Raw genomic sequence first — 14,775 nt, 5'->3', positions numbered from 1 at the left:
TAACCACTGTGCCACCCATAGTGCAGAAGATGTTTCAAAGGAACATTGTTTTAAAAATTAACATTGAACCACAAAAGGAGATACTTGAAGAAAAGACAAAAAGCTAAGTTTAAAAGATATCTGAAAGAAAAGAGAGAGAGGTACAGTTGCGGGGGGGGGGGGGGGGGGGGGGGGGGGGGGGTGGAGAGGTTTGGGGAGGAAAATCCAGAGCTTGGGACCCAGGCATCTGAAGACACAACCTCCAATGGTGGAATAGTTAAAATGTGGGAATGCACGAGACCAGGTTGGAGGAGCAGAGAGATCCTGGAAGGTTGTGAGGTTGGATGAGCTGACATGGAGATGCTAGTGTTGGACTGGGGTGGACAAAGTCAAAAGTCACACAACTCCAGATTATAGTCCAACAGGTTTATTTAAAATCCTCAGGAGCAGTGTTCCAAAAGCTTGTGACTTTAAATAAATCTGTTGGAATATAACCTGGTGTTGTGAGACTTCTGGGTTGGAGGATATTACTAAGAAATGGAGGGGGGCAAGGCCACAGAGAAATCTGAAAACAAAGATGAGCATTTTAAAATTGAGATGTTGCCAGGTAGTTCAGGAAGTACAAGGCAACGGGCGAGTTGGCTTGGCATCAAGTTAGCACTCGAGGACAGCAAGGTTTTAGAGTTTACAGAGAGTGGAAGATGGCAAATTGGCCAAAAGTACATTGAAATAGAGGTACAAAAATTAACAATCAGTTACTGAAGAAACCAGCATGATAAAACGAAGCAGCAGTAGGTGGTAAAAGGAACTTTAAGGCTGGAAACCTTTGGACTTGATGCTATCTGTTTGAGGATCCAATTCACTGTGTGTCAGGAGCCATCAACCAAGCCCCTCAACAATGGAGTGATTTTTTTTATTTTTAGAAACATATTTTATTCATAAATTATCCAAAAGCTAATTCCAAAACTGTTCAAGCTGGACATTACGGAAAATATAATTAAAATGTTCCATTTCTCATTTGAAAATTGCAGTCTTAGTTGCCTCAATCCAAAAGCAAAAATTGTAACACTTACAAAATATGAGGATAAACTATTCAAATTCCAATACAGGATACAAGATGTTCTTTAAGGTGGCAAAACAACAGAGCCATGGGACATCATGGCAGAAAGGCTTCAGGTGGTGGTGTTTATCATGGTGGCGCCATGGTGATATCTGTCCCAAGCTTTAGTGCATTCCTCAGTGCGTAGTCCTGGACTGTACCAGCCTGCAACACTCAGTCAAAGATAACCCTTTGCACTGGAAGACCAACAGGTTTCATGCAGGCCCAAGAACATCTATTTCGGATTGAATGAGTCTTTAATGTGCTCAAAGCACATGTGAACTGGGGAAAGTGGAACATGGATTTGTATCACCAGCAGTCAGTGATCACTCAGGTAGGTCAGTGCAGCTAATACTGGTGTCCTGACATATGTGGAGAATGTTACTGATTCAGGCATGGGAATCATAGTAACTAAGGGTAAATCACGCTGTCTCACCTGTCCTCTTTCTGCCTCCTAAAAATCTCTGTTCACCACAGCCCAATCATTGACTCATCATTGGGCTAATCTATTGTCCCATTACATCCTTCCGACATTATGTTTCAATTGCACACAAGGCCCATTGCCAAGTGGCTTCTTACCATTGTCTGAGTAGCCGTCTATCTTCCTGTTTCTGCTGTTCTCTATTTCAAAGATACCTGTTCGGGGGATTGGAGACGTGGTTAACCACATATCAGAGTAACACATCTAGTTCAAAAATCCCACATAATCAGTCCACTCCAGAAATCACTCTGGTTCCAAGCCGACCCTCCAAGTCAGGACCATAGCCTGTATGTGACCCAACATGTCATCTCTCCATGTTGGTAATTCTACTTCAACTAGTCAAATTTCCTTGCAATTTTTCCAGTAAATACTCTCAGATGTGATTTGTTTTATACAGTAACCCTCAGAATAAAACCAGAAGCAGCAGAGTCCACATACCACTGTCCATGCAATCTTCGTGATTCAACTTCTGATAATTGCGTACACCACTCATTTCATAATCAGCTGTAAAGAAAGAGGAAAGAGATATTAAAAATGGGCACTCCCTCAGGACTGACTTCTGATGATGCAACACTCCCTCAGTAGTGACCCCCTGACTGTGCAGTGCCCCTCAGTGCTGACCTCCCAATTGTGTGGTGTTCCCTCACTATTGACCCTCTGACAGTGCAGCACTACCTCAGTTCTGACCCACCGATGGTGCAACATTCCCTCAATGCTACCCCTCTGACAATTGTGAAGGAGTTTCTATCGTACAATTATTTATTATTATTGTTTATTAATTTGGGAACTTGGTTCTAATACAGAAGTAAGCTTTAGTTGACACAGACCTTTTCTTTTTTAAAGGATCAGAAATCTATTTTTTAACCACTGGATCAAAACAGCAATTCCCAGAAATTATATAATTTCAGCAAAATGAAGAGAGAAGCCATCTGATGAGATAATTGCTGAAGTATTTATTAAGTTTTTTATTTACAATACTGAAAAAGTAACACACACACACAATCATATACATATATACATACTAGCAGCAGGGTCAATTCAGAAGAAGAGATCCATACCAGCAGATGTGCTGCTTGGCAGCAGATAAGTAATTAAGCTAACTGGAAGGAGCCTGTATTTTTCTTTACAGCTCAAGTGGGAATTGACAGTGTGTTATCCTGTGTCTGTGGGTATCAGGGAGAGACAGTTAAAGAATGAATCACACCTTGTAAACATGTAGAAAGTGTCTGAAAGGAAATACAATCTCTTGCTTGGTTTGAAATTAAACAGCAATAATAGGTGGGCAACACAGTGGCTCAGTGGTTAGCACTGCTGCCTCACAGGGACCTGGGTTCAATACCACCCTCGGGCAACTGTCTGTGTGGAGTTTGCGTGTTCTCCTGTATGGGTTTCCTTTGGGTGCTCCAGTTTCCCCCCCCAGTTCAAAGATAAGCAGGCTAGGTGGATTGGCCTGGCAAATGCAGGATTATGGGGCTGGGTGGGATGCTCTTCAGAGGGTTGGTTTGGGCTGAATAGTCTGCTTCCACACTGTAGGGATTCTATGAGTGGTACTGCACTGGGATTGAATGGTATGAATATGTAATTTTGCTGTTTATGGCAAATGTTTTCCAAGTTGTTATGTATGCATAATACAGTTCTAAAAAAAAAGGGCAATAAACCTTATGTTCTTTTCTTCAAGGTACATTGGCAGCCACTTGTGAATGTGTTTTGTGGCTAACCACAATGAAAATCAACTTGCAAAACTCAAACTTATGGTCAATTAAACCACGTTTCATTCTGGGATCTGATTTGTCCAGTACTAACATCAGCTGGGATCATAAAGACATGGCAGCTCTTGGCAGGTTAGAAAACTGTTGAATTTGAGAGGGATCAGTGAATCTTTGAAAATGAGTTCATGAAGGTACTGACCATACAGGAATCTATGTGAAGTATCTTACTCGATTCAACTTTCAAACTGGCTTTGACTGCAAGACTTCTCTCGGAATAGAAAATCTATTTGAAATCTTTCAGGCAACACTGAGAGGTTCAGTGGATAAATTGGAGGTAGAACTAAAGCAGGATCTTTTAAAGATAGGATGCTTAAAGTGATTACCCAACATTGAGGATTAATAGAAGGGAACCCCTGAAATTGATATGTCACTGTTCGAATTATCTTCGATTTGATTGGAAATGGAAAGAAAAGAATTAGAATTAAAGAGAAATTGGGGAATAAAGAAAACAGAAGCAAGAGAAATGGAAAGAAACATGAAAGTATGAAAGCTTGAAATGGAAAGTGAGGAGCAAGAAAAATAAAAAGAAATCGAAAGAGTTGAAATGGAAAATGCTTAAATTCCAAAGAAAAGGAAATCACAAAGCATGAGTTAGAGAGAAGCTTATAGCAAAGGCAGAAAAAAGAGGTGGTTGCCAGTGGATAATTCTGATTCATTTAACTAAATATTTATGTTTAGTATCTAAATTTACAGAGGATGAAGTTGAAAGATATTTCATCTAATTTGAAAAGATAGCTGGTAAGATGCTAGGGCCTTAATGTTACAGAGTGTCCTAACAGCTATTAACATATACACCAGTTTGTCAGAAAAGCAATCTGCAGACTATGAAGCTGTTAAGAGAACAATATTCAATGCTTAAGAGCTTGGTCCTTATCAATTAAAATTTAGGTCTATACAAAAGAAACCTAATCAGACATTTTTAGAACCTGCAGAGGAAATATAAATGGTATGGAATCAATGATTTCAACCACTGAGATTAGAGAAAAATTGAGAAAATTAGTGGAATCATGATAATGGATGAATTCAGAAGTACTATTCCAGGAACCCTTAAGACATATTTTGACAAGTGTCGACTATCAAATATCTGAGATGCAGAAATTTTGGCAGCTATGATATTTCACATTGACAGTTCCATGTGGGAAATGGTCATATTGAAATCCACAGGAAATTGGAGGAATAGAAAATCTGGGGTTGGAAAAGATATTAGGGAACAAATAGAAGGATGCCAAAATAATAAAGGAGAAAGGCTAGAACCTAAAGGTGATATAAAGAAAATAACATGCTTCCATTGTAATAAAATTGGACATAACAAAACCTATTGTTGTAATTAAATGAGAGACTAATTGCTGTGACAGGAATATCTAAGGAATCCTCAGAAAAGGGTGCAATCAAGTAAAGAAATGGGTATTACAAACGTAGCAATGCTACAGATGGAGCAGGTTCCATCAGAACCAAATAGGAAGGGAGAGATGGTTAAGGGTAGCCAACAAAATTCTTCCTCAATGATTGCTGAAAAGAGTCAGATCACCAGAGTTTCTAAATATTTTAATTTCAAAGGAAGAGATATTTCATTATTTTTCTAATTAAGGAAATAAATCAAGAAAAATCTTGGCACTAGAGCAAGTAAGTCACTTATACTTGCTGACAATATATTTTGTCTTCCAGGGGGGTTAATGAAGGAAATAAAATAACAATTTGAGATAAACAGGGAAATCACACAGGGTTCTGTGATTTAGTAAATGGATAAGTTGTAGTTGGAGTAATACAACAGAGAACAATAGAACAAATGGATTTTATCGTGTGGAATGACCTAGCTGGATCAGAAATATTGGCTTCAGTGAGATTGGTGGATCAATCAATGGAGGGAAAACAAACTGTGATGTTTTCATGAGGAATGTCCTTGATTATTCCCTGACTAGATTGTATGTCCATAAAATTAGACAGGAAGGGAGAAATCTATGAGAAAAGATGCAGTTATCTGCCATTATTTTCCAAAACTCAAGTCAGGTGAATTGGCCATGTTAAATTGCCCACAGAGTTAGGTGTGTTAGTCAGGGGTAAATATAGGGTAGGGGAATGGGTTTGGGTGGGTTTCTTTTCGGAGGGGCAGTGTGGACTTGTTGGGCCGAAGGGCCTGTTTACACACTGTAGCGAATCTAATCTAAAAGAGTGAACGTAAAGAGATTAAGTTTGACATACTTAACTCTTTTCTTTACTAGAAGTAGAGTAGATGCATCCTGGTTTGAAGGAAAGATGCACCAAATACCATACTCAGAAAAGAAATCAGAATCTAAACCAAAGCATTATTATTTAAGAGAGACAGTGTTAAAGAGGAAATGGAGATCACCTCAAATATCAACTGATGAGGAATGGGAAGTAACCCATCATTTGGTAGTTCCATTTGTGTATCATAATGAGATTTCATAAGTGACTCACAAAATTCCAAGGTCAGGTCACTTAAGATTAGAAAAACTTGCTAAAATACTAAAAGATTTTTAATGGCCAGGATTAAATAAAGATATGGTGAAATATGGTTCAACATACCATATATGGAGAAGCCTCAAACATCAATTAAACCCGAGTTTTTAATTCCAACAACAGCTTTTGATGAATTGTTCATTATGATTTTAAAAGATGGTAGAATACCCTTCCCTAAAACCTGGAGTGAGAATCGGTATCTTTTAACAATTTAACAACGTTTTGACAAGAATTCCCAAGGCTAAGGAATCTGTGGACAGAATCATTTTACTTATTTTACCAGGTACAGTTTACCCAAAGACATAACATCAGATCAAGGTTCAAATTTTATGTCATGAATATTCAAATAAATAATGATTAGTTTGAGAATAAAAGCTTAGCTTCATAATTGCAAAGAACATTGGAAAGATGACATCCAACTATATATAAAAAAACCACGATTAGACTTTCTTGTCAGGACTTTACTGACAATTGGGATAAAGCAATTCTCTTGATGCTTTTTGCCATTAGGGATCCCTAAAGAGTCCACAGAATTGAACCCTTTTGAACTGACATACAGGGATGAGGTTAAAGAAACCTTGAAATGAATTAAGGAAAAATGTCCAAATCAAATCTCAGGGCTTGCATTTCCAAACTATGTGTCAAGTTCTCAGGCAAACTAGCCAAAGTTTGTCAGGTATGCAAAAAGCTCTCAAAGAACAATGAAAACTAGAGTAGATTAAAAGACCACAACTCAGAATTTTAACTCTGGAGACGTGATTGTATTGTTACCTGTCTCCCAGGCATCATTATAAGTAAGGTTCACTAGACTTTGTCAAATCAAAATGCAACTTAATGATGTGAACTATGTAATGACTATTCCAGTTCAGAGAAGAAATCAGCAAGCGCATCACTTTAATATCTTTCAGCAATTCTACAATAGGGAGGATGGTCAGAACAGAAGTGTATTTACAGTAGTGAAAGAAATAGGGACCGAAATAAAAACACCAGAAAAACTGGAAAATGAATCAGAAATTGAAAATTTGGAAGTCAGTGCTCCAGAGATTAGAATGGATTATATGGAGGTGTTTAAAACATTAGCGAGCATGATTTTTTTATCTTCCAGAAAACTATCAAAGTGACTTACAAAAGCTGTTATGGACTCATAAGTCAATTTCTGTAAATTGGCCAGGAAAAACATTTTTGGATGATGTTAATGTGATGGATACCTATATTACAACATCCTTACAGGCACAAACCTGAGAAACTAGTTCAAGTTAGAGAAGAGATTAGGTTCATGATGGACAATGGCATTACTGAACAAATTCATAGTTGTTTCAACTCATCTATTGTAATAGTGCCAAAAACAGATGGATCACAATGGCATGTACCAGTTATCACAAAGTCAACATAATAACAAAGGCAGATTCATATCTTATTTCAAGTTTGGAGGATTGAACAGAAAGGATTGGGCAAATATGGTTTATGGCAAAAATTGACTTATTAGTGGGATATTGACATGTTGCACTGACTCGCACAGCCAAAGAAATATCAGCTTTTCTAACGTCAGATGGACTTTATCAATTTAAAATCATGCCATTTGAAATGAAAAAGTCTGAACAAATTTTCAAAAAATGAACCAACAATATCATGAAGAGATTGGTTGTGTTTAAGCATACTTGGGTGAAACATTAACAAAATTTCAATGAACTGTTTCATTGTTTAGAAAGAGGCAACTTCGGCATAAATTTGGCTAAAAGTGAATTCAGGCGAAACGATTTGAGACAAGACCAAGAGAATCCAGACAGGCAAAAATATCTTGGAATTTCCGATGTTTAAGACACAAACTTTTGCAATATATGAGGGGATTTTATCAGAGATTCATTCCAAATTTCAGCCCTGTGGAGACTTCTTTGGCATGTTTATTAAAGAAAGGCAATAAATTTGAATTGGCAAGAGAATGTCAGACTGCATTTGATGATTTGAGATCTGGCCCTCTGACAGTGCAGCACTCCCTCAGTACTGTCGCTCTGCCAGTGCAGTACTCCCTCAGTATTGACCCTCTGACAGTGTGGTACACCCTGAGTTCTGACCCTCCGACAGTGCAGCGCTCCCTCAGTACTGACGCTCTGACAGTGCAGCACTCCCTCAGTACTGACCATCCGCCAGTACAGCATGCCCTCAATACTGACCCTTGACAGTTCTAGAATCCCTCAGTATTGCACTGGGTGTGATGTCCTGGATACTGTACTGTTGTCCTGGTGTGATTCCTAATCACACAACCTTTAACCTCAGAAGGGTGTTTCCTCCTGACCAAACTGTGTCGCAATGCATTGGACTGAACTTCAGCAAGTCAACACCTCATGGACCAAAGGAATGGAAACTGGATGAGGAAAGCTTGCCGCAAATCAGCTGATCTTGTACAGATCCAAACGATCAGGGAAAACCCAGTTGTGGGTGTTTCTCTCAAGGCTCCTGGTTCCTAGGGTTAAGCCCCAGTAACACAGACACCCGTACATTGCAGCAGAAGCAGAGTTAATGGGTATTAATCCCAGCAGCTCCTGTGGTATGTTGGTAAACCATAGAAAGTAACTTCACTGGGAGAGTAATATCTACCTCATTCAACACTGCTCTCAAATTACTGCAAGGATCATTTAATCACTTGATATCATAGAGCTTCCCTTTTATTTTAACAATCCACATAAAGAATTAAAAGACCATCAAATTCAAGGCCACAGTAGTTCCCCACATCAGTTCTAAGCAATCTGTACTCTACTGTAAGATTCAAAATGCTCACATCCTGACCTTCTGTAGGAATGTGTGTTCACACGAAACTCCGTTGGCAAACTGATGCGAATATAACTGAGCAAATATTTACAAAGTGGAAAGTCCCATGTCATTCTGCTCAGTCAGCATGCAAGGCAGTGAGAAAGGAGATTGAGGGAGGGAGGGTGAGCGTGCGAGACTGCCTTTAACAACACAAAGGGACTGAGGCAGCCAGCTGGTTTCCTACCACTTACCTAACCTGGTGTCACACTCAATAAGTTTCAGGATTATAGTGGCTGCTAGATTTAGTTATTGAAAATCAGACTGATTTCAGCATTAGAGCTGAAAATGTGTTGCTGGAAAAGCGCAGCAGGTCAGGCAGCATCCAAGGAACAGGAGAATCGACGTTTCGGGCATAAGCCCTGAAGAAGGGCTTATGCTCGAAACGTCAATTCTCCTGTTCCTTGGATGCTGCCTGACCTGCTGCGCTTTTCCAGCAACACATTTTCAGCTCTGATCTCCAGCATCTGCAGCCCTCCCTTTCTCCTCGATGATTTCAGCATTAGGTCAATTCACATGGAGAAGAATGGCTGATGAGGTCCACCTATTCTGAATATCTACTTTGTGATTTCTCAGAGGCCTGAAGGATCACCAAGCCTCTAACATTCACAAAGAGAATGTAAGGAATCCAAGTAAGGGAGGCTTCTCAGCCTATCTACTTCATCCTAGCCTCTCATTGCTTATGGTATAATCCTTTCTTTGTTATTTGTCCTCGGGAATTGGGTACCACAGACTAGCCAGCATTTATTGCCTATCCCAGAGAGCAATTAAAAGTCACCACATTGCTGTGGGCCTGGAGTCACATGTAGACCACACCAGGGAAGGATGGCAGATTTCCTTCCCTAAGGGGACATTAATGAACCAGTTGGGCTTTTACAACAATCACTATTGGGTCAGCTCTCCGTTCCAGATTTGACTGAATTCAAATGTCAGCAGCTGCCACAATGGGACTTGAACCCCTGTCCTCAAGGTATTGGCTTGGAGTGCTAGATTACGAGACCAGTGAGGTGACTACCACACCACTGCCTCAACCAGTTGCTAAACATCCGAAAGACTGCCCTCCTCCTCATCATCTGTAAGTCACTCTGTTATTGATCTGAGTTTTCTCATTCTCAATTTGTGTCTGGATCTCTTCTCCTGCAGTAATGGAACATATTGTAACATGAAATAATGTTCAGTACTGACCTATAAACAGCACTGTTTTTCGCTGTAAGGTCCTCTCTGATTCACTTCCTTCCAGGTCTATATTAAACTTTCACCATAACTCAGTTGCCCATAGTCACTCAACTTCTGCAGATGGTGACTTTCCTGGGACATAATCCTTTGAGTCTTAGTGATCTTATGGTCAGCTTGACCAGAGTCCTGAACTACTTGACACATGTCCTCTGATCTACCCAATTAGTTGCTAATTAAATGCAATTCTGAAATGTTTGTACAGGTTCAGTACAGAGTTCACCTTCACTGCCAGAACACTTCCTTTCCTAGCTGGTTCACACAATTCAATATGTATGTCTCCATAATTTTAGCTAAAATATTATGTTTTGTCATTGTCTGTACTGAAACCCCACTCAGCATTCCTCCACTGCAGTGGTACCTGGGTCATGCTCTGAGCACAGTGGTTATGTTACTGGACTATTGTTAATCCATATACTGCGAATGTGGGAGATTAACCAGAATACTCAAGTCTCATGATTGTTCGACCAGATTCATTTCTCATACATACATCCAGCATTCCCACTTTGCACAAGGGATCCAACTCTTTTCTGAGATTAGACAGCGACATTTCCCAGCTCAAAATGAGGCTATCAGTCCAGTCAGAATGCAAGACGAAGTGGAGCAAAAAGTTTAAAATAACACTTTGCAACAAAGTGGAGAGACAGAGAGAGAGAGAGCGCGTACGTGCGAGGTAACCAGGTTTGCTCTCCATCGGTCTTTCAAAGAGGATGAAGATTGAGAAAGTGTGAAATTTGAAGGGATAGCCGTAGTTGGTTTCCTCAGTACATCGACCAGTGAGTCTGAGACATTCAGACCAGAACGTCTTACGTCCTATCCCTGATCTGTGTTGAGCCAGTTCCATAAAAAGGAATTGCAGAATGGACCAGCACAGAAGGAGGCTACTTGCCCCATTTTACTTGTGCCAATTCTTTAAAGATCCATCTAATTAATATAATCAGCCCCACTTTTCCCAGATCTTTGAGAATGTTTCCATTTCAAATATTGTATTTTGAAAATTTTGTTTTTATCATCTTTTTATAATGCATTCTAGATCACAACTATCTGATAAAAACAATCTCCTATTCCCACCCTCCAGAGTCACAGATCCTCCACCAATCGTGTTCCATTAAACCACATCAAGAACTAAACACTTTTCAAAGTTATGTTGAGATAAAGTAAATTTTTCAGCCAAGAGATGAAATTAAATCTGAGTTGTTGATAATTCATAAATAAACACAGAAGAATTAACATAAACTGCAGAGAAATGTCTGATCGGACTGTTTACGAGGTTCCGAGTTGTATGGGTGGAGTTCACTCTCTGCATTCCACACTTTGCCTTCAGTTTACAAAGTCTATGAAGTTTTTCTAATTGCTTAATTAAATAGTTCCTACCTGTTGCTCCGTGCTGGGTTGTAGATCTGTGGGAGCTGCTGATTGTGCTGCTTTCTCTCTTTTACACTGCACTTATCGTGTGTGTATGTGAAGGTGTGAGCACTGACTGATTTGATTGGAATGCCTTTCTCTCTCTCCCTCTTCTTTAATTTAATAGCTCGAATCTGATTTGTGTTTGATTGTTGCTTTCATAGAGGTGAAGTCTGGGCAGGTCCACAATGACTAAAAGTCTCGCCCAGATGAACAAACCTTGCCCTGAAGCTGTAATTTTACAAACAGCCTCACCTGTCTGATTTCCAACTCCGTGTGTCTCTTAGTTGTCACCTGATCCCGACTTCAACAAAATCACCATAATTGCCCCAAATCTAATTTTACCTCCAGAAGGGAATCCAGCTCAGAGGTAAACACAGTCTCCCCTCCAACTCTGGGTCCATCACACAACTGTCCCTCTCATTTCTGCTGACTCATCTGGCACCAACAGATTGTATATTCTGAGGGTTATGGTGGTGGGTGAGGTAGGCGGCAGGTAATTCTCTAAGTTTCAAGATTCAAGTGCATTTCCCAAAAACCACATACACACAGAGATCAGGATGGGAGGTCAAACCTGACTGTTATAGGGGTCAGTACATTTTTTTCTTTCTAGCTCTATTACTCTCCTTCTGGATCAGATTTTAACTGTTTCAATACTCACACCATGACACAACATAGATTGGTTTCTCTCTCTCTCTCTCTCACACACACACACTCACTCTTGGTGTGTCTTTCTCTCCCCATGAATTTCTCACTCTCTCCCTGCCTCTCTTCCTTATTTTCTCCTTGTCTCTCTCCCTCTCTCTCTCTCTCTATCCCCCCTCTGTCTCTCTCTCTCTCTGTCTCTCTCTCTCACTTGCTCTGTCTTTCTCTTTTCCTGCGTCTCTCACTTTGTGACTTTTCCTACCCTTTTACCAGTGCCATCCCAAGCTCACTACATCCTCTGATACTGTGATGCTCTTGCCCTTTTGATTCCTTGAATTGTATGCATTTAGCTCCATTTTCCCCAAGATTACACTGTGCCCAGCTCAATGGGAACACCTTTATTTTATTCCACTCTTATCTATCCAAATGTAACCAGTGTAGAGGAAGACTGTTTGGTCCATCATGCCAGTGCCGGCTCTTTTGAAATAACTATCCAGTTAGTCCTATTCTATACCTGTAACATGTGTGCATGTTTCCTTTTCAAATAGTTGTCCATTCCTTTTGATAGTTATTACAATCCAGTGAGGAAGGCGATTGGCTCCTCTCCTTTAAATCCCCTCTCAGTTGGTCGCAACAAACGTTTATCATTTTTAGCACACAGCTTGTCAGGTTTGTGGGGTGACCATAGCAGCCAGTTTGGGTCAGTAGTATCCTTTCAAAAACCAAGACTCAGGTATTAAATTCAGATGATGAAAGTTGATAAATTTATTGATAGTCCATTTTTCACTACAATTGTCACAAATGATCCCATTCCCATGACACCTTCAGGTAGCACAGTCTAAATCTGAGCTTACTGCTTGAAAGAAATTGCCTTTCGCCCTCTGGTTACTGACTTTGTCTCCTTATTGACTATATTCAAACTGTTTGTGATTTTGAACATCTTCTAATATGTTTCTCCTTAACCTCTCTTCTCTAAGGAGAACAATCCTCCACTCTCTCCACATGGCATCAGAGCAGAGTCCACACATTCGTTGGCAATATTTTATTCTACCACATCACCACGCCTCTCTCCACAGCTCTGCCGTCTCTCTTTTCTCACATTGCTTATCTCCTCAGTGTTGGATGAGAGCTAATTAACTCCAGTTAAGCCTTGGGAAAAGTGATGAGAGTGTCCTGTCTCTGCTTTCATTCCCAGCCACAGAGTCAGTTTGAACCACATGTTTAATGACCTGAATATTTTATAGTGAGCACAGCTTAGTGCAGACTGTATCCCAGCCACAATACAAAAGCCATCTAATTAATCCTCTGTAACATTGTCTGGTTCCAAGATGCCTCAGTTTAACTCCACCCTAAACCTCATCTAGATTTTGTCACCTCCACTCAACCCAGTGTTTTTGTGACCTTTTGGGGACAAAGTTTTCCTAATCACTGCTTTGGTAATTGGGTACACATTGTCAATGAAGCGGGGGTGGGGGGGGATTCATGACCTTTGTGATCTTTATCATACCTTCCTTTTTGCCTTGTGTATTAAAAATAGTTTATGTTTGGTAAAAGCAATAACTTTGTTCCTTAATTTCACTACTGAAGTCATGTCATGCTGGATGCAAAACGTGGACTGAGTTTCTGCTGACAGATCTGTTGAGTTTCTTCAGCACTTGCTGATTTTGTATTTATTCTGGATTGATTAATGTCATTCTCCATCATCATCATCATGAACCTTACGATACAATGATCACTGTCTCCTCAATGTGCTTCCATTGACACTTGAGCCACTTGGCCAACCTCATTTCCAAGAAGCAGGTCCAAATGCACAAGTTTCGGATTGCTGCTAGAAAATGTCTATTATTTATCATTCTTCTGTTACACTGTAACTTGCGTGTTTGCATTTCTTATGCACTTTATGCCGTGTACGAGTGTGTAGTTTGTGCTGTCCATGTAGCACCTTCAGTCCTGCAGGAACACACTGTCTCATTTTTATTGTATCTGTTGTATATGGTAGAAATGACAAATAAAAGCAGCTCTACTCTCTACTCAACTGCATCCTCTTGTTTGCACTGGACATTTGGAACATTAGGAAGCTTTTGTGCAAATCCTGTAGGAACACTTGGTCCTTGCTGACCCTTAAACCATCAGTACAGCAGCCTATATTTGGATAATTATAACTGCTCTGTAGTGTTGGCATCTCTCTATAATTTCTGTACATCCTTCCTGCTAATTGTTGATTTCTAGACTACACCAAGCAACATAATTGCACCTTTTTTTGTTCCTTAACTTTAGCCAAATTAATTATGTGCTTGAAGCCTGAATCAACCTTTCTCTCCAGCACGTCAATGCTCTCCTTAACTAGAACATCTTCTCCTATTCTTTCTGAACCCCTTCTGTACCTCTATATAAGCAAAACAATTTCTCTCTGTTGTGCTGCTACCTTTAAATTCCTACGAATTCCACGGATAAAGAGGGACGGAGAGTAAATATTGACTTAGCCAGTAACACTCATATTTCATGAACGAAAAGAGAAAAACTCCCCTTCCCTCCCCCCCACCCATCCACCATCCCCCATCCCCTCCTGGGTTGGGGGTGGTGTTCTACCTGAGACAGCAAACACACACTCAACTCTGACCAAATTGCACAAGATACTTACTCTCTCTGCCTCTCTGCAGCTTGATCACATTATGCCTGTAGCAGATCCAATCGTATTATCCCTGGGAGTCCCAACAGATCCTCTTGATCCTTCTCCTGCTGTTTAACTACCTTGGAGTGAGCCACATAACTTCTGTTCTGCAGGAGAAGGGAGCGAGTGAGATTAAGCCTGAGACTCACTTGTATTTCTGGCCTTGAGGAATCAGCATTTGCACGATGAACAAAATATGTCAAATACCTCA

The 14,775-nt window shown here is 40.1% G+C and overlaps 1 protein-coding gene across 4 annotated transcripts in view; it reads right to left on the bottom strand.

Annotated features, from left to right (window-relative positions):
* The window catches only part of LOC122561259 (uncharacterized), an 83,964-nt gene extending 69,408 nt beyond the window's left edge, over positions 1-14,556 (bottom strand). For 3 of the 4 annotated variants that reach the window (XM_087998808.1, XM_087998810.1, XM_087998809.1), the window contains exons 1-3: positions 11,219-11,370; positions 1,998-2,063; positions 1,658-1,714 (exon numbers count right to left, since the gene is read on the bottom strand). In XM_087998808.1, the coding sequence (XP_087854934.1) occupies positions 1,658-1,714; positions 1,998-2,052 (112 nt within the window). In that variant the 5' untranslated portion in view covers positions 2,053-2,063; positions 11,219-11,370. Of the gene's footprint in view, positions 1-1,657; positions 1,715-1,997; positions 2,064-11,218; positions 11,371-14,534 lie in introns of those variants that run through there. The other variant, XM_043712885.2, reaches the window with a different exon arrangement.
* Between the last annotated feature and the right edge of the window lie 219 nt (positions 14,557-14,775).

Source organism: Chiloscyllium plagiosum, unplaced genomic scaffold (assembly GCF_037043375.1).
Source record: "Chiloscyllium plagiosum isolate Xiang-an unplaced genomic scaffold, Cpla_swu_hap1 HiC_scaffold_22, whole genome shotgun sequence".
In the NCBI taxonomy this organism is placed as follows: domain Eukaryota; kingdom Metazoa; phylum Chordata; class Chondrichthyes; order Orectolobiformes; family Hemiscylliidae; genus Chiloscyllium; species Chiloscyllium plagiosum.
This window is presented reverse-complemented; position numbering and strand designations above follow the sequence as displayed.